Source organism: Amblyomma americanum, chromosome 1 (genome assembly GCF_052857255.1).
Source record: "Amblyomma americanum isolate KBUSLIRL-KWMA chromosome 1, ASM5285725v1, whole genome shotgun sequence".
NCBI lineage: Eukaryota > Metazoa > Arthropoda > Arachnida > Ixodida > Ixodidae > Amblyomma > Amblyomma americanum.
In genome coordinates this window covers 221,666,205-221,684,748 of record NC_135497.1, presented here as the reverse complement: position 1 = coordinate 221,684,748, position 18,544 = coordinate 221,666,205, and the positions used below count along the sequence as shown (strand labels likewise).

The window sequence follows — 18,544 nt, the reverse complement described above, 5'->3', positions numbered from 1 at the left end:
ATGCATTGTGTAAGAGGAATCGAATACAAAAGCCTGCGTAAAAAAGCTTACAAATCAAAAACATGATGGAAGGTACAACAAAACAGACCCAAAACAAGTGATCTCAGGTTACAAGATATCGCAGTTCACTGGGAGTGATATAAGTACAAGGCAACAGCTGTGCTTCATGGAACACAACACAATGGGGGAAATGCACAAAGTATTCTACATGCCAGGAAAAAAAAAAGATACCGCACGTATACGCGAGTATAACTGGGCGTAAACAGAACCCAACCAAGCAACAGCCTCAAGTGGCTGAAAACACTGTTATATTAATCATGAGTACAGAAATCCCGTGCTAAGCATTATCAACGAAGTAGATGTTCGGTGATTGAGCTGCAGGGCGATGCAGTGTCCGGAAGATCGTTCCACAGGCTGATGGCGTGCGGGAGTGGTGAGGAGTTAAAAACATGTGTACGGCCGTAAATGTGGGTGCATTCTCCGATACACGTTCGGCAGGAAAGCACTAAAAGCACTAATCACTAAAAGGAAAGCATTAAAATTCGCCGTGAATCGTTGTAGAAGTTGGAGCACGGGGGAGGTTTTAAGAAAGTGTCACTAAAATTCAGTCCAATCAAACCACTTCGAATTTTGATATTGAAGTTTTACACGCTTAAATTGCCAGTCATGTATGCATGCACTGTTCGTCTTGTAATGTTGGGCCGTGGCCGCCGACACATAAACTTGCCGCACGAAATAACCTTATATGCCTTTCGCTTTTGTTCACACGGCATGCTTCTGTCTATAGGATAGGCCCTGTAACGTTCAGCAACGCCACTGCACGTAAAGTCTCAACTTTGACTTCCCCCTAAACGTGGCCGCAGTGAAACAAACATGCTCCCTGACACCCAGATAAGTTCACTGGAGCGCCACGCGGTTCATTGTCGCTGGCGTCGCTAATGGTAAGAAACCCGTTGCCAAAAGCGGCTCACCTCGGCATTGATGTAGTAGATGAGGCTGTCCAAGTTGCGAAACCACTTGGACGCGTCCCTGTAGTGGAAGTCCATCCCCATGGTGACCACTGTGTGGTTCGTGGCGTAGTACTTTGCCTAATCACGTGGATAAGAAACAAACACAAAACAAAAAACCCAGCGAGATAACCGTTAGTTAGAAAGACCACTCGAGGGGACTGGAATCAGAGCTTCAAATGCTTTTTTTTAATTTCGTATTTAACGCAGAATGCATGCGCTTTTGGCCCGAAGGTCCCATGATTAATTACGGTGAAATCGGAATACATTGTTTAAGCTTCGTAAAGACACACCAGGAACACGTGGAAGGCATGTTTCTGAGAATACGGGTGCTTTATGGACTTCTGCAGCAGCTGCGTTTTACCCCGCACGCCGCATTTCATGACGTCACTAGAAGGCACGATGAAGTAAGCTCTGTTCATTCTCTCTAACGCGACGCTTTTATCCATTAATATAAGGAAACACGCGTTGAACGCCTTAATAGCATAAAAGAGTGCCAAAGAGCTGAGAAGAGAAGCTGTCAAAAATCATTATGAATTCGTTTTCCAATGAATGCTTGGCGACTGCAATACACCCGCGAGCCACGCGCTGCTGCAGCACCACGACAAACGCATGAAAGTATAATAGCAGGCCGTTCTCTTTAGCGAAACGAAATGCTCTGCCTCTTGAAAGCAGTTTTCTTCCGTGACAGCAGCCCGGTACTGTCCGAAAAATTATTTGAGAACCTTTTTTTAATAAACAGAACTCGAACTGGTTACAGAAGAAGTGAACAACGCAAGACAATCGGAAATGAACCATCACATTATTAAGGATTAGGCAGATTTCTTCGAGATTATTTAGACAGCAGCACGAAAAAAATTCACAGACCGCACATACCCCGCGTTATCTCAGCGAGCGGAGACGGTCTGCACTGAGGAGAACGAAGAGCGGAGAAAGAAAGCTGGCGGAAATTGCGTCATTGCGTGTTTCTCACGGAGGATTCCGCCAACCGCGATTGCTCTCCGAGTCTTTCTCTGCGAGTTTATTCGTCGCTTGCCGTCGCTGGCTATTTCTTCGTTCCCTGCGATTATATAGGACGGTCTACACAGGCTTGCAGTCGCTATAAAGAATGAGGGAAATGGCGCAGTTGGTGCAGTCGCTATATCTTTGCGGGTGGCGTACGGCTTTACGAATAGCGCTCGAAGCGATGGTCTTTTCAGTAGGGTTGTCGCCAAGTGACGCGACGTTCCTTGCGAGTTTGTAGTCTGGCTATATACTATTGAGCGTCGGCAGTGTAGTGCTCGCGCTTCCTTCCTGCTGCTGAGTTCGTAGAATTTAGACATGGGGAGGATTCCCTGAGGACCACCGCGAGGGTGGGTGAGCCCTCTGGGGGAGACGTGCCTGCAGGAATGCCGGAAGCAGCGACGATAATAGCGTCCCCACGTGTTCGAACAGCAATGCCGGAAGCAGCGACGACCACAGCATCCCCACGTATTCGTTCCGGTCATCAGGCGACGAAGTACAGGACCAGCGTTGGCCTCTTCAGTCACGCTGGGATTGAACAATTGCCCGAGTGCCGCGCCTTCGACAGAGGTACCGCGTTCCGATCATCAGTACAAGATCTTTCAACCCCTGCTGGGAGGCAGCCTGCATTCCTGTGTCATGCAGGCGCCTTCCGGGTCCACATGGGCGCGGTCCGGACGCACGTGCTCGCCCACCTGGAGGCCGCGGGGACGACAACGTGACCGGGTCCTGTTCCCTTTCCCTCGACCGAGCTGCGAGAGAACATCAGGACCGCCCTGCCGTGGAGGTAGCATCAGTGCCATCATGTGATTGGACCTCATTCTTCGAACTATATTCCCCAGCTAGGGATCTGGGGAATACGAAGAGTATTAAAGGAGCCGCTGGCTTGGTACCAAAAGAGCGCTCCACTCTTGAGAGATACCAGAGACTCCCGACTGCTAATAAGCTCTCTTTACTGAGAAGCACTCTCAATTGCCCTACTTGTGCATTATGTAAATAGTCTTTGTATAAAGTTTTCCCAGTTTTCTTCCTCCAATCGTCCTCGTCTCTTCTCTGGCCCAGTCACGCTACCTGAATCCCAACAACTGGTGGCAGCGGTGGGATGCTGCCTGAGTCATAACAACTGGATGGCAGCTGTAGGATGTCCATATGAAGTTACCGGCTCCAACGGACCTCGGCAGCTATGGGACTGACGGGCGTCAGCTATACCTTGGCAGGTGAGTGCCCAATGTATTTCGTTCATTTCGCCGGACCGTACAAGCACAGGCAGATGCTAGGTGCGGATTTCTGTTGTCTGGGAAATTGATTTAGGGAAACTGTTTCGTCCACTTCAAGCTAGGGCTTTTGTTTAGAGGGCTTGCTAACGCATGATGGAACTCACGATGGAGAACTTAAATGTGCGGGAGCTACTAGAAATTTTCCAGGAGCTGGGGATTTCGCTACGTTCTGCGAAAAGAAAAAAAGAAAGTCTCGAGGTTATGCGGCAGGAGGGGGTGACTGTTGAGGAGGTCGACGAGGCTTGGGAAACGATTGTTGGACGCAAAAAAGAGCAGAAAAGATGGGAGTTGTGCGAGCAGAAAGAAAAAGAAGCGCTTCGGTTGGCTCAAGAGAGACGGGAGGTCCGTGAGGCAGAGGAAAAAGCGAGAGAACATGCTCGAAAAATGAAGGAGCTCGAAATCGTGTCGAACGGAGGGAATATGGCGCGTTTTAGCCCTGTAGCTTCGGTAGAGGAGCAAGGGAGGCAGAGATTCCAGGATCTCGTCTCACCATACCGCGTGGGAGGCGATATTGCATTCTTTTTGGGAAATTTCGAACGCGCACGCGGGAAGGTGCACATCAACAAGAGCGCTTGGTCGGAGAAGTTACTTTCTCTCCTTCCGGGCGAGGCAGCCGCAGTGGTGGCTCGTCTCTCACAGGAAGAGTGTGAAGACTACGAGAAGGTAAAGAGCGCACTGCTTAGAAAGTACTGGCTTTCTGCTGAAGCCTTTAGGCAGCGATTCAGGCAGGCAAAGAAAGGCGGAGAGTCGCATACTGACTTCGCGTACCGGCATAAAGTCAACTTAAACGAGTGGCTTAAGACCGCCGAGGTGCACGGAAGTCGTGACAGGGTACTGGAGTGCATCGCACTAGATAAGTACTATAGCGCGACTCCAGAAGATCTGAGGATATGGCTGCAAAACAGGCTAACAGATATAGGCCTGGACAAAGCGGCACAGCTCGCAGACGAGTATTACGTTCGCCGAAACCTCCAAAGCAAGGCAGGGTACGATAACAGGTTAGGAAAGGGACAAACCTATTTAAGGAGAATCCCCGAGCGAAGGGTGCCACCAGCACGCCGGGATCACCGAACGGAGGACGCGGGATCAAAAGGAGGAGGTAGCGAAAAAAAGATTGAGTCACCCAAATCTGCCGATTCGCCGAAACAGCAGGCACGTGGAGCTCGCGCGTTTGAAGCGCGAAATCCCATTGTCTGCTATAATTGCAGCAAGGAGCGTCACATCTCATTGAACTGCAAACAGGAAAAGATGGCGTTCGAGTGCATGCGAGAGTCGGAGGAAAACCTTAAATTGCTGGAGCCATACATGCGGGACGTAGTAATAAATGGCTAGAAATTCAGAGCACTGCGAGATTCAGCGGCTACCATGGATGTTGCTCACCCGTCCTGTGTTTCCTCCACGGACTATACCGGCGAATGCGCCTGAATTAAGCAGGTCGCCTAAGAACAGAGTGCATGCTTGCCTATAGCGAAGGTGACTCTAGAGGGGACTTTTGGCCGGTTAGACACAGAAGCGGCAGTTAGCGCAAACTTCCGACACACTTTCCCTACCTGTTTTCGAACAAATCCGAGCAGCTGCTGAAATAGAAAGGTCTCTCTTTCACCTCGGGCTTGGCTTGCATGGTGCTAACACGTTCTCGGGCGCGAGAGCTCCCAAAGAAACTCAACTACGCTCCGATAAATGAGCAGGCACCGAACCCTTCTCCCGACCAGCCGGGCGATCCTTGCAGGAAAACTGATCCGCCTGATCCGCATGAGCATGACCATGAAGGTGTTCCCGAACCAGCGGTAGCTCATGAAATCCAAGGAACTGCCGATTCCGTAGAGAATGGGGCAACAGGAACAAACGCGAAGGGTTCGACATTAACCCCTGCTTCGACTTGTTGGGAGGAGTTGACTAAGGTTGATAGGAAAGCACTCATTGCACAGCAGAAAAGCGATCCATCGTTAAGAGCTCTAAGCAGTAAGGTGGGAGAGGGAGTCGCCAGAAAGAAAATCAGCTTTCATGAAAAATCAGGCCTTCAGTACCGGAAATACTGTGACTCAAAGGGACGCGCATATGAGCAACTCCTAGTGCCTGAGAAGTACCGGCGGCAACTTCTAGAGCTCGCACACGGAAATGCATGGGCGGGCCACCTGGGCATAAAGAAAACAAAAGCTAGATTAGTCCTCGAATATTACTGGCCTCGCTGCTGGAAAGATGTGGACAAGCTTGTTAGATCTTGCGACACCTTGCAGCGGGTCGGCAAGTCGACGGATAAATGGAAAGCGCCCATGACACTGGTCCCCATCAATACAGAGCCCTTTCAGCGTCTTGTAATAGATACTGCCGGCCCACTTCCAGCGTCCAACTCTGGTTGTCGCTACATTCTGGCCTCACTGTGCGTGGCAAGCAAATTTCCCGAGGCCATTCCCTTGAAGGAGCTAAGTTCTGCATGTGTTGTAGGCGCCCTTTTGTCAATTTTCTCTCGCGTGGGGTTCCCTGCGCAGATACAAAACGATAACGGGAGCGTGTTCACAAGCTGCTTGACAACAACGTTCTTCGAACGGTGTGGGATTAAAATAATTCGCAGTTCCATTCATCACTCTTTGTCAAATCCAGTGGAGTGTATGCACTCAGTGCTAAAGCGGATACTTAGGTCTCTGTGTTTTGAGCATGAGGGAGATTGGGAAGGCTGCATTCCAGAAGCACTCTTTCAATGAGATCCGTCCCCCACGAAAGCACAGGATTTAGCCCCGCTGAACTAGTCTACGGGCGTGACTTGAGGACCCCGTTGCGCATGCTGAGGGAGTCATGGGAGGATTACGGAGAGGATCCCTGTGTAGTGGAATACGTCCTGAAGCTACTGGAAAGACATGCCAAAACCAGAGACCTCGTGCAAGCAAATGTCAGAGCAGCGCAGTCACTGTCTAAAGTGTACTACGACAAATCGGCACGCAAGCGCACCTTTCAACCTGGCGACCAGGTGATGTTGCTGCGTCCGTCAAAAAGGAACAAGCTTGAGGTGCAATGAGAAGGGCCAGCTAAGGTGGTGTCCAAGCTTTCGGACACCAACTATGAGGTAAAATTTAAGAACGAACACAATCGAATAATCCACAGTAATTTGATGAATCCTTATGTGCAGCGTCAGGCCATGGTTAACATTGCGCTGATCATGCCAGAGAAAGAGATCTCAGACATACCTTATGTCCCACATGAGGACAAGCAAGCAGCGAATGAGCTGCTAAATTCAATCGACAGAGAGCCAAATTTGACGGAAAGTCAACGAGGAGACATGAAAAACGTCGTCCGCGACTTTGAGGCGGTGTTTTCAAACAAGCCAGGAAAAACAACCCTCATCGAACACGACATTCAGCTGTCCAGCGAACAGCCAGTCAGGAGCAAACCGTACCGTGTCCCTCCAAGACAAAAGGAAATAATTGAGACAGAGATCCGCCGTATGTGCGATCTTGGCGTAATAGTGCCCTGCAAAAGTGACTATACGTCACCAATCATTATTGTAGAGGTTCCAGGCAAGTATCCGAGACCTTGCGTGGACTACCGGAGACTGAATTCAATCACAGTGGACCAGACCTACCCCATTCTGAACATCGAGGATAGGGTTGAAACAGTCGCTCAATCAGAATATATATCCACACTGTATTTAGTTCGTGGTTACTGGCAGGTGCCACTCACTGAGCGCGCCAGCAGGTACGCAGCATTCGTGTCCCCCGTGGGCACGTTTCGCCCTGTAATGTTGAGCTTCGGCTTGAAAAATGCTCCGTACTGTTTTTCAAAGTTAATGGACCAAGTGCTGCGGGGACTTGCATATTTCGCTCTCCCTACCTTGACTTTGTCGCCGTTTTCTCACAAAACTGGGAGGAGCACATTGAACACCTGTGAATTGTGTTGAGCCGACTGCTTGAGGCTGGTTTAGCGGTAAGGGCGGGAAAATGCCACCTGGAGTGCGCCGAACTGAACTATCTTGGGCACGTGGTTGGACGAGGCAAACGCAGACCAGCAGAACTTAAAGTGGCTGCCGTGGTGGAGTGCCGTCGCCCAACCACAAAATCGGAACTCAGGGCTTTTCTTGGCCTAAGGCTATTATCAGCATTACGTAAAGGGCTACTCTGATTTAGCCAGCCCCCTGACCAACGCGCGGAGAAAAAGTGAGCCTGCAAATCTTTCTTGGGACCAAAAGAAAGAGAAGGCATTTCAGAGTCTGAAAACGGCCCTAAGCGAGCGCCCAATACTGACTGCGCCAGATTTCTCGAAACCCTTTATCATACATTGTGATGCCAGCGACCGCGGGTTAGGCGCTATTCTTTGCCAGGAAAGCGATGGCAGGCACACACCGTCTGTCCTTTACTTGAGCCGCAAGCTCAGCACGCGGGAAGAGGCGTATAGCACGTCTGAAAAAGAATGCGCATGCCTCGTTTGGGCGATAAACTAGCATGCTACGTCTCCGGGTCCCGTTTCCCAGAAGAAACAGACCATTGCCCTTTGACTTGGCTGCACAATATGTCGCCCAAAAATGGTCGTCTACTGAGGTGGAGCCTGGCACTCCAGAACCACAGCTTCGAGTTTCGCTACAAGAAAGGCACGCTCCACACAAATGCCGACGGGCTAAGCCGAGCCTTTTAGCTGGTAAAGATTTTACCAAAAGGGGATGTCCCCCGAAATTTTTAGTTGGAGATTTATTTCATATCCTCTTCCTACTGGAGAGCGTATAGCTCCCACTTTCTTTGCAGTAATGTTGTTCATAATCAGGTAATATACCTAAGAGTACGTTTTCCTTATTTCGGCCAAGGATAAGTAAGGGAGAGTGGTGTAAAGTGCCTTGACTCTGGGTATTGGGGCGGGAAAAATTGAACGCCACGTCGGCCAAATCCAGTCACCTATTCCCTTAGCGCGTGCCCTCTAAGCACCAACCTGATTTCATTTAGCGAATTCTTTCCCTTCAAAGTGCGCCTCGAGCGGGAGCACACGCCTTGGACAGGTTCCCTGTCTAAACTCGTCGTCGGGAGACACCATGTGTTCATTCAGGCAAAACATTTGATCTCTTCAAGTTTTAGTTGAAGTTTTTTTGCTAAGTGCAGTTTTGGCCTGGAGTTTTGGTCTGGCGGGATGAGTGGGATCTGAGGGCACTTGCTTTTGTCGGGTGTGGTTTGGCGTCTGTGATCCCTTTTGGCTAGCATTGCAGAAAATTTCCCAACACGGCCATCTGACGAGGGGAAGCGATGCCGAGCTTCGCCACTGAAGGTCATCCGAACACTCCCAGAGAGCCTCTGGTTCCTGGCACGCCCAGTCAGCCGAGCTACGTGCGAGCAGTTCATCTTCCGGGCGCAATATCTGGCGGCGGAGGCGCTGTTGTGCTCGCGCTTCCTTCCTGCTGTTGAGTTCGGCGAATTTGGACATGGGGAGGATTCCCTGAGGACCACCGCGAGGGTGGGTGAGCCCTCTGGGGGAGACGTGGCTGCAGGAATGCCGGAAGCAGCGACGATAATAGCGTCCCCACGTGTTCGAACAGGAATGCCGGAAGCAGCGACGACCATAGCGTCCCCACTTATTCGTTCCGGTCATCAGGCGACGAAGTGCAGGACCAGCGTTGCCCTCTTCAATCACGCTGGGATTTAACAATTGCCAGAGTGCCGCGCCTTCGACAGAGGTTCCGCGTTCCGGTCATCAGTACAAGATTTTTCAACCCCTGCTGGGAGACAGTCTGCATTCCTGTGTCACGCAGGCGCCTTCCGGGTACACATGGGCGCGGTCCGGACCCACGTGCGCGCCCGCCTGGAGGCCGCGGGGACGACACCGTGACCGGGTCCTGTTCGTTTTCCTTCGACCGAGCTGCGAGAGAACATCAGGACCGCCCTGCCGTGGGTGGTAGCATCAGTGCCATCGTGTGATTGGACATCATTCTTCGAACTATATTCCCCAGCTAGGGATCTGGGGAATACGAAGAGTATTTAAGGAGCTGCTGGTTTGGTACCAGGAGAAAGCCCCCCTCTTGAGAGGTACCAGACTCCCGACTGCTAAGAAGCTCTCTTTACTCAGAAGCACTCTCAATGGCCCTACTTTTACATTATGTAAATAGTCTTTTTCGAAGTTTTCTTGCTCCGATCGTCCTCGTCTCTTCTCCGGCCCAGTCACGCTACCTGAATCCCAACAACTGGTGGCAGCGGTGGGATGCTGCTACCTGAGACCCAAAAACTGGTGGCAGCGGTGGGATGCTGCTACCTGAGTCTCAACAGCAGCTTCTTCAGCGCCAAGTTTTCCTTTTACTCTTGCAAAGCTAGTACAAATTGGTCTGCCTCCAAAACGCAAAAGAGTGCCGGCGAACCGCCTAAGAAAGAATACGGCAGCCGTCGACCGCTGTCGACGGCATATAGGTTGCTGCCACTTGAGTTTCGTAAATTTTCTCTTAGTAAGGAAAAAATTCAGGGGGGGGAGGCTTTGTTGACCTAAAGTGCGGCGAGGCGAATGCCTTTAGCACGATGTTGCTGCTGTGTCACTGATGTGCGGTTAAGATATTGATTAAGTACACAATTGCTTGTGAATCTTAAATGCTGGAGACACGGGAGGGCGTTTGGGAGGCATCCGTCGGACTCGACGCGTTTCCACAAACACTCTCCAGCATCCTAGACAAGGAGAATTACATATGTGTTGGCAGGATGTATCGTAGTTGTTAGCACGCTCAGCTGCGGAACGGAAGGATGATGGTTCGATTCCCACCGTGCACAAAGATTTTCATTCTTATCGAGTTGCCGGAAGTAACTGACGCCGGACAGATCCATAGCCGTGAGTATGAGCCATTAAAGTCTTCCGCCTTAATATTGCTATGTAGTGGACAACTGCAATGAAAAGAACAGATTTTAAGCGCTCCATGAGCAGTGTGACATTCTCGGACCGTTTCTGCAACAGCGATTGTCATCGGGGCATGGTGTCTAAGGGGACTCTACATCAGGCTGTCATGGTCCCTTCGGTGCGGCATCACTGGAGAATGCGACGCAGGCGCCAAGTGAAGCATCAGAAATCGAAAGTAAGGCGCATGCATGCTCGTCTGAGAAGTCTCCTGTGCCTCAGCCTCTACAGTGACGCACCGCATGAGCCTTCATGTGCGGTTACTGACCTTGGTGGCGGCAATGCGATTCTGCGTTCATAGCACATGCACTAAAGAGACCACGCTGTGCTTGTATCGAGCCCACTTTTTCCATAATTTCCGCAACCCTCGCTAAGGACATGCAGATCCTGGTGACCTTTGCTGAAGACACGAGCATGTGACACACAGTCTCGGACAAATGTCTGAAACGCTGACGTCAGACACACGTCTGACGATGCACGTGTCGTCTCAGGCAGAAAGCCTAACCATTTAAACGTGGTAGAGCATAATATCAGTTGTCATTTACAACGCATAGCGTATGCACGAACCGGTCCACTCACGTATGCTTGTTTAGTAAAGGGTGGCGCTTGAACATGTGCGGAGAATCGGCGAGCTCTCCGGCTGGGACAGAAACTTCCCCGGCGACAAGCATGTCAGAAATCAAGATACACGGCCACAGAATGTTGACACGTTCAACCCTTGCTCTGAACTGCTATGCAGTAGCAGCTGACAGGGAACCCATGATGCCGTCCTTAGCTGGTCGACCAACTGCGGTCACCGACGGCGTCAGGAAGTCACTTCGGCGGCTTTAGGTTTCTTTCCTTTGGCAACTAAGACTACTCAGGCTAAGTATTCAGAAATCTCTGTGTGGAATATGCGCTGAGAGTGCAATATACTACAGAAAGAAGGTTCCCACCTAGTATTTTCTTTAAGAAAAGTGTTTCAGCTTCCATTCGAAGCGTTACGTACGCTGCGAAACATGAAATGCCGCAACATTTCGACACCGAACTATATTACCCTTTGCTTTGGTCATAAAAGCGCAACAAAAATCTAATTCGCCCGTGTTTCTGCACGAGTGCATAGCGGGTGCATCGTTTGAAAGCGCAACATGTGGTTCTGTGGGCATATCGAAACGACTACAGAAAAATGTCACCGCCACCTCAATTACGTTTGAGTGATTGTTGCACACCAAAGTAATAAATGTCATGAGAGAAGCAGCAGGCGGTATACTGTGCCTTCACTATAACCAGCGCGATCTGCGCTGTTTGCTACAGACATGCCGACTTACCTGTTTTGTGACGATCTGAAGAAACTCTCTCGCCCTCCTTCGTCCATTGTAAGACTACCGGGAAGAAAAAGAACTCAACGTTATCATAGTGTTCACACCATGTCGCATAAATCCAAGGTACATATACGCGTGCGTTGTTTCACAGGCAAGCAGATCTTTCCGAACATGAACAATAGCGCAAGAGTTGGACACAGTGAGGCCACTATAGAAGGATACTCTGTCAAGCCAAGCAGGCTCTTTTCTCAGTTCCTATAGACTCTAAATGAAACGAGATATGCGCAGCTTTTGTTTCCGCCAGAGAAAAGCGGCGCTGGGAAAGGAAGTTACGAAATGCACTCGCCGAGCCCTTTCCTGATAAAATTCTGCAGAAACGACAGCCCCTTCGTCCGCAACACGAAACCTTCGCGCAATACTTTGTCGTCGGCCTGTTGACCAGTGATGAAACCTGAGATCTCCACATTGGAAATCCATAGCGGTCCCGCTCTCCGCCAATTTAGACGCGGCGATTTAATTTTTCTCAGCCATTTAATATATACGACGTGAACACCGCGGAAAATGGACTTTCTCAGGTCTTGGCAAGTTTCGGAGCGCTGCGATTCTTAATGCAGGAGACGAATCGACCTAAACAGAAAGACGATTTTCTGCCTTTTTTTTTCTTTTTTTAATTCTTTCGCTCACCACGAACAAAGGGGGCGAAAATCAGCGCGCCCAGACTGCTACAGTCGCAAACCCGGACGTCAAAGGGAGTACAGACCAAATTTTTGGATGCATATTCCTTTCATTGGAGTCATGCGCTGGACAGTGGCACACATGAGTAACGACGTGGAATTCACCTAAGGCAGCTGAGTCATTTATAATTGTTTTTTTTTCTTGTGTCGTTTCAGTTTCGGTTTCAAAAGCCGAACGACGATTGTGACGTATACGACGCGTTCAGGTGACGTGGGGCATGAAAAAATGTGATATAATCGCTGCTTATTAATTTTTCCTCACTTAAAATGGAGAAATAAACGACCAAACTGCAGTTTTCGTATCCCTCCCGTGACCTGAATGCCCTTGTACGTCATAACCGTCGTTTGGCTGTTGAAACCGCAAAGAGAATGAGAGAGAAAAAAGTCAGTTATATACTGGTATCTTTTACCACTTGCTGGAGCAATCCACGTGGCTGCCTACGTTTTCTAATGTGCTGCGCATCGTTCTAAAAAGAGGAAACAGAACTGAAAAGTGTTAACCGAGTACATGCGCGAAAGCAGGGGTCACTTAAGCTCCGCTTTAGGGCTTTAGTGGGTTAATGCCCATATATGCAGAAGTGGTCACTCTCTCCTTAGCATTCAAAGATCGCGGCGAGTCCTCGGGCCGATACCAGCTCAGTGGCGCACAGGCCACTGCACTGGCAGGTGCCTGTTTATAAATCACAGCTACCCGTAAGGGGTTGTGCGACCCATGTTGCTCTTCCCGAGCAACCTCTCGCGACCAATCATTAATTTAACTGCCACCTCCTTCCCCTTGGCTTAAGCTGGCGCGACACTCTTCCGATCTTACCCGAGCTTCCTCCCATTGGCTGCAGCTTGTGCGACGCTCCGCCGAACTTACACGACCTAACTCGGGTAAGCTGGGGTAAGGGTCAGTTCGGAGCACAAGACAAGACAAGATTCTTGCTCGGGGTTGGTGGGTCTGGAGTACACTGCTTTCGCACCGAAATTTGGTGACTATAGTCATTCAAGACTAGCGCGGAGAAAGGAAATGAAATAGTTGTTCCCTTACGTCGAGAGTCTCGTCCACGCACCAGGCGTCGAAGCAGAAGCCGGTTGGCGGCCAGTACACATTTGGCAGCACTCCAGTGAAGATGTCGCCCTTCTCACCTGCATGACCACGTTGACAGAGACGCACCTGAGTGACGCTGGAGTGAAGCCGGACGTGGGAAGAGGCGCAGTACACCGTTTCGTGACGCTCAGTATTGGCTTTGAAGCTAAAGGCTTATTGGCGTTTCTGGGACGAAGCCGCTCCAGCGTGGTGCTGCACTACTTCCAACTTTGCACATGAACGGCTTCTTGATAGATGAGCCACTTTAGGTGCGAACAGCGCCTGTTGCGGACTAGGCATAACGGTGTTTAAACGATAATCAAAATACCCCTAAAAGGAACACAGTGTAACGTACAAAGCGACACCCTGCTCACACTTACTCAGCCCTCCTTAGGAATAAGTTTGCCTTCAATGAATGCAGCAATCCTACATCGACGACAACTGTGCATAATACTTTTGTTGAAATGCCGAGCGTACGCAAACGAGAGCTTGTTAACGGTTTAAAATGAAGACGCTTCCATGCTCAAGAACCGCTGACGCCGGGAAACATACTGGGCCTTCGAAACAACGGCACGCTTTGGACTTATTGTTTTCATACCTTCAGAAGATTGGCTTCATAAAGAAACGTTAGATAGCACTTGCTTCATCACCCAGTGTCTCAACTCTGAATTTGTTCTCCGCCATTTCATTTCTCACTCATCTTTTTTTCTTCCACATTTATTTCCTGCCCTCCTATTCTTAGGTTCTTTCTCTCCCTCATTTCCTTCCCAGATGTAGAGGAGCCCGCGGACGGTTTTCAACCGGCCGCAAGAAATGTTTCCTCCCGGGTTGGAGCCTTCGGCAAACGTCTGCAGAAAAAGTCACCAGTCCACGATGATAGCTACGCCCGTTGTTATACACAGGGCATTACTACAGCATAGAATAAAATAAAAAAATACGCCTTTCACTTGCATTACCTCCGTAATGCTAAGCTGAGATATCGAGACAGAGGCTCACGTACAAGTGCCAGGGCCGGTGAGCAGCGCTATGCGGCAGTGAGAATACCGCTTGATGAGTCACTCTCCTGGAATGGCACTGGTATACGTTCGTCCTCAGGGGTGAGGTACGCTCCGGATGAACTCATCGAATAACACCTCGACTGCAGCAACCACGGACGTACTGGAGCGGCGGCGGCGGCGCGCTTCCACTTGAGTTCGCCCGTGCAACAACAATTCTGCTCAACGCGTGCCGGTTTCGCAACGTTAGCAGCGACGTGGCGCGCGTAAGGAGGGGGGTGGTAGGGACACACCGATGTACTTGTCCGCTTTCCACAGGAACTCCATCTGTTTGTTGTGCTGCCGCCAGTCTTTGTCATCGAGGTGGATGCGGCCAAGGAAGAGGCCGTCGAATCCCATCTGAAGAAGGGAAATAGCACAGAACAAGAAGGGAACGTGAGAGCGCACCAAGGCAATGAATTTCGTTTTAAGCTAGCTGCTTTCACGTATTGCTATTGGCGTTGTATACCCCAGCACTACGCTGATCTACCAGCAAGCGACAGTAGCGCAGTTTTGCCGCTAAATTCGAGAACTTCGCTCCCTTACGGACCCCAAAGAGCGGCGTCTGCGGGCATTGGGGATAGAATGATAAAGGTCTTAGCGGTTGCGGGTGTAAGCTCTCCTGTGCCACATCGTACTTGCTGCTCTCAGCAAGGATGAAGAGGTAAAGACAAAAAAAATTTAAAAGAATGCTGAGCGATGCGATGATGCTTGCTCCTCGTTTTCACAAACACAGAAAGACGCACAAAACTCGAAGAAGTGCACCAGCAACGCTGTGATGCCACTGGCCACCGACGACGCTCACCTGTGCGAAGAGCGCGGCCTCCTGGCGCGCGTGTCCGAACGGGTCGATCTGCCAGGCGACGCGCGCGCGGCCGCACTGGCCAAACGTGGCGTTCAGCCAGCGCAGGCCCAGTGACATCTCGTCCACCGTGGCCGTGTAGTGCGTGGTCGCCTCATCGTTCATGCACCAGCCACCGCCCGCAAACTCCAGCCGGCCTGCGATGCACGCGAACCTGTCAGGCGCACTAGCCACTGCGCTGAACGAATTGGTCAGCACTGGTATCACGGCAGTTGCGCGGCACCTGTACACGCTCAGAGTAAGCTGCAAATTATTGTCTTCGTTATGCTCCAGTATGCGCAGGCGTGTTTGCGCTTAGGCGCCCGATGGGCACGAACAGATATCGCATTGCCCGAGAGGCAGCTTCTCCTACGACGCTAAGATGCGGCACACCAGTATGGCAGAATCTTCGCCCTTAGGCCAAAAGGCCAAGCGGAAGGGACGAAAGTCATTTGTTTTTGTAAATAATGCCGCCGTGACACCTTTTTCGCGACAAAGTATACAGAGTTTCGCATAGACGAGGCGTCTGCACCAGTAGACAGATGTATGATATAAGGAAATGAAAGTAGAACAATAAATAAAAGGCGAAGCTTGTTGAACGTCAGAAAAATAGAAACGAAAATAAAAGACGAAATGCGTCGATTTTTATTTTTCTCCTAGCCGCCTGTCATTAAGTGGCGGCGAATGGGAACTCTGGCTACATTTAGCAAACTTCCCGAGGATCGCCATCTCGATCGGCTCGCAAGTAGACATTCTTAAGTGTGAAAGCGCGGAGCATTGATAGCGCACGAAGGAAAAAAACACCCCAAAGACACGACCGCACTAAGCTTTCCATCCAGAAAAGAAAAAAAAAACTTCACGCGTCCTATAAAACCGCAGGCCACCTTGGATGAAAGAACAAAATCAAGACACGCGTAAGATAAATGAAGGCGTATACGTACACTTACAATGGTTTTTTTTCTTTTTTATTTAATGTATTTCCTTGTTTTAAATGCACTGGACTTTTCATCTCAGGAAAAAAATTGCCTCTGTATTTAGGTGTCATGCATGGTCGAAATGAGTATGTGAGGCACCCTGGAATGCAAGTAGAATTGTTGGCATTAAGCACTAGAAGCTCAGATTGCGGGAGAAAGCTGACAATAAATTAATACTATTTTGCCCTCTTTTACAAAAACAATATTCAAGCGCAAGTCTCCTACAGTAAATGTTCCTTACGACGTTCCTCAACGTAAGAAGCATGTGTTCGTACTTGCTTCATTACGATGCCCAGCATCATCAGAGCTGTCCAGCCCATATACCGTCAGACTGATAATAAGTGGTGCTGAAGGCACTTCGTGTCGCTGTCGGCTACATATAGGTAACATTATTTTGTTTCATCGCCTGGCCTGCAATGCTGAACGCGGAAGAAAAGGTTCGTTTTATGTAGGATAATTTCAGAGACCGATTGCACGCAAAATGTATGCCACTCAACAATAAGGGCAAATGAAGCGCCCGAGATTGCCTCCATCGGATAAGAAAGCCATCATCATTAACGCGTCAAATCAAATAACTGCCTCTTTGACACGAGAGCAGCAATTACTGCGGAACTCTGTCGTATATTAAAAGCGGGTAAAAGCTAAATTCTACCGTGAGAAATGGCGAAATCCGGCCTTAAAAGCAGAGAGCCAACTTGAGTTTAAAGGCCGGAAGCTTCGATGGTTCTGTCTCTTTCTCATACAAAAAGGAATTTCTTGTTGTTGTTGCCTTGGTCAAATTTCTGCAACATACACTTGAAACGCGCGCCGTCTTCTGCTGCCATCTCTGCTTCCTCAGCGGAATTATTGCCAAACAAACATGAGGGACGCTTCGCGAGCTCACGTGCAGTAACACCGGAAAGTTTTTGCAATTTGATTGAGTTTCTGAACTGGATAAAGTGCATGAAACTTTTTTGAGCTTTGCTATGCTTATCATTCCTAATGTATAGAAGCCACGAAACTCTCTTATTTTGGAACAGATAGTTTCTGGGGGCTGAAAGTTGCTATGTTGCGCATATGCAACAACGTGCACATGGAGTCTCTTTCATGTTAGGACAGGCGATGGGTCTTAATACCTTCTATGGCGAGGCGATTCCTTCGGAAAGCGAAGACAGTGACATTTCCGGGAGTGACGATCATCCTGAGAGTAAGTTTATTTCCCAGAGTAGTTTTTTCTATAGAATGCCTTAACTTTTTTGTATGGGTGCTGTTGTGGGGGCCCAACAAGCACCCACTCCAACACAGGATGTCAAGCTAGATCAGGTATAATTTCTGAATCATCATACCTCATTTCAATGCTAATAATTGCATTTCTGTTTTCAGGTTGGTCACTTGGTCCTTTAGAGCCAGAAGAGGCAGCTTTGCAAATTTCCCAAACGCACAGGAATCTGTGAGCTACTGCTCGAAACGTGGTACTTACCTCTCATAGACAAACAATAATAATAATAATCAATCAATCAATCAATCTTTATTTTTCGGTGCCCAGGAACAACCCATAGGTCTTGGTGCTGGTACACCATTCACACGCACAAAATGTAAATTTATTTCACCACAAAGGAGGACACTCAGGGGAGGTAATGCAGCAGTCAAGGCGATAGAAAAAAAAAGACATAAACTAGGCGTGACAGCAAGCATGAAGCAAAAAAGCGAAAACAAGAAAACAGCGAGAGCAGCGGTAAATGAAAACAGCTAGAACAGGCAACAGACATATAAATAACTAATGAAACAATAAACAAAGAGAATGAACGACCGATGACAGCCAAGTACAACATATAACAAAATACAAAGAAGAATAAAGCCAATACTAATATGAACGAATAAGAAACCTCTGAAATACAAGCTAGAAATACAATCATACACAATAAGAAATGTAATTAGTGAACGCGTTACAGACAGACAGTGAGTACACAGTATTAAAGAAATAATATTAATGAAAACAAGTAGACGTGATGAACAATTAAGGAGAAAAAAAAATAATATAATACCAGTGAAAACGCACAAGTGTAGTAAAGACGAAATGCATGACAGGGGAAGTTATGTATGAGAAAAAGAATGCTCAAAGTGGAACGTCACGGACATCCAATATAAAGGAAGGGAGAGAATTTTCGAATATATCAAGGTGGGGACAAAGAGAATTAAACAGCTTTTGCATTCTGTCCAGAGGGGAGAGGGAGAGCAGGAGCGCAGAAACTTGGAATGGTCTGAATTCCCTTATGCTCTTTCGCGGTACACGCAAAAGGATACGCGCTAAGAGCTCAGGGCATAGAATGTGACCATGAAGAAGTTTATACAGGAAAATTATATCTGTCCTCACGCGACGGCAGCTAAGAGAAGGAAGCTGCAGTGAGTTACTCCGTCTGGGACGAGAGCTGGAAGTTTTGCAAGAAAACCGATGTTGAAATATGCGTAAAAACTTTAGC

General features: G+C 49.0%; 1 protein-coding gene across 1 annotated transcript in view; it reads right to left on the bottom strand.

Annotated features, from left to right (window-relative positions):
- Positions 1-18,544, bottom strand: part of LOC144114660 (lysosomal alpha-mannosidase-like) — a 346,286-nt gene that overhangs the window by 24,085 nt on the left and 303,657 nt on the right. Inside the window, exons 4-8 of the mRNA XM_077648538.1 lie at positions 15,076-15,269; positions 14,525-14,630; positions 13,198-13,295; positions 11,437-11,490; positions 972-1,088 (exon numbers count right to left, since the gene is read on the bottom strand). Coding sequence (XP_077504664.1) covers positions 972-1,088; positions 11,437-11,490; positions 13,198-13,295; positions 14,525-14,630; positions 15,076-15,269 — 569 coding nt within the window. The remainder of the gene's footprint in view (positions 1-971; positions 1,089-11,436; positions 11,491-13,197; positions 13,296-14,524; positions 14,631-15,075; positions 15,270-18,544) is intronic.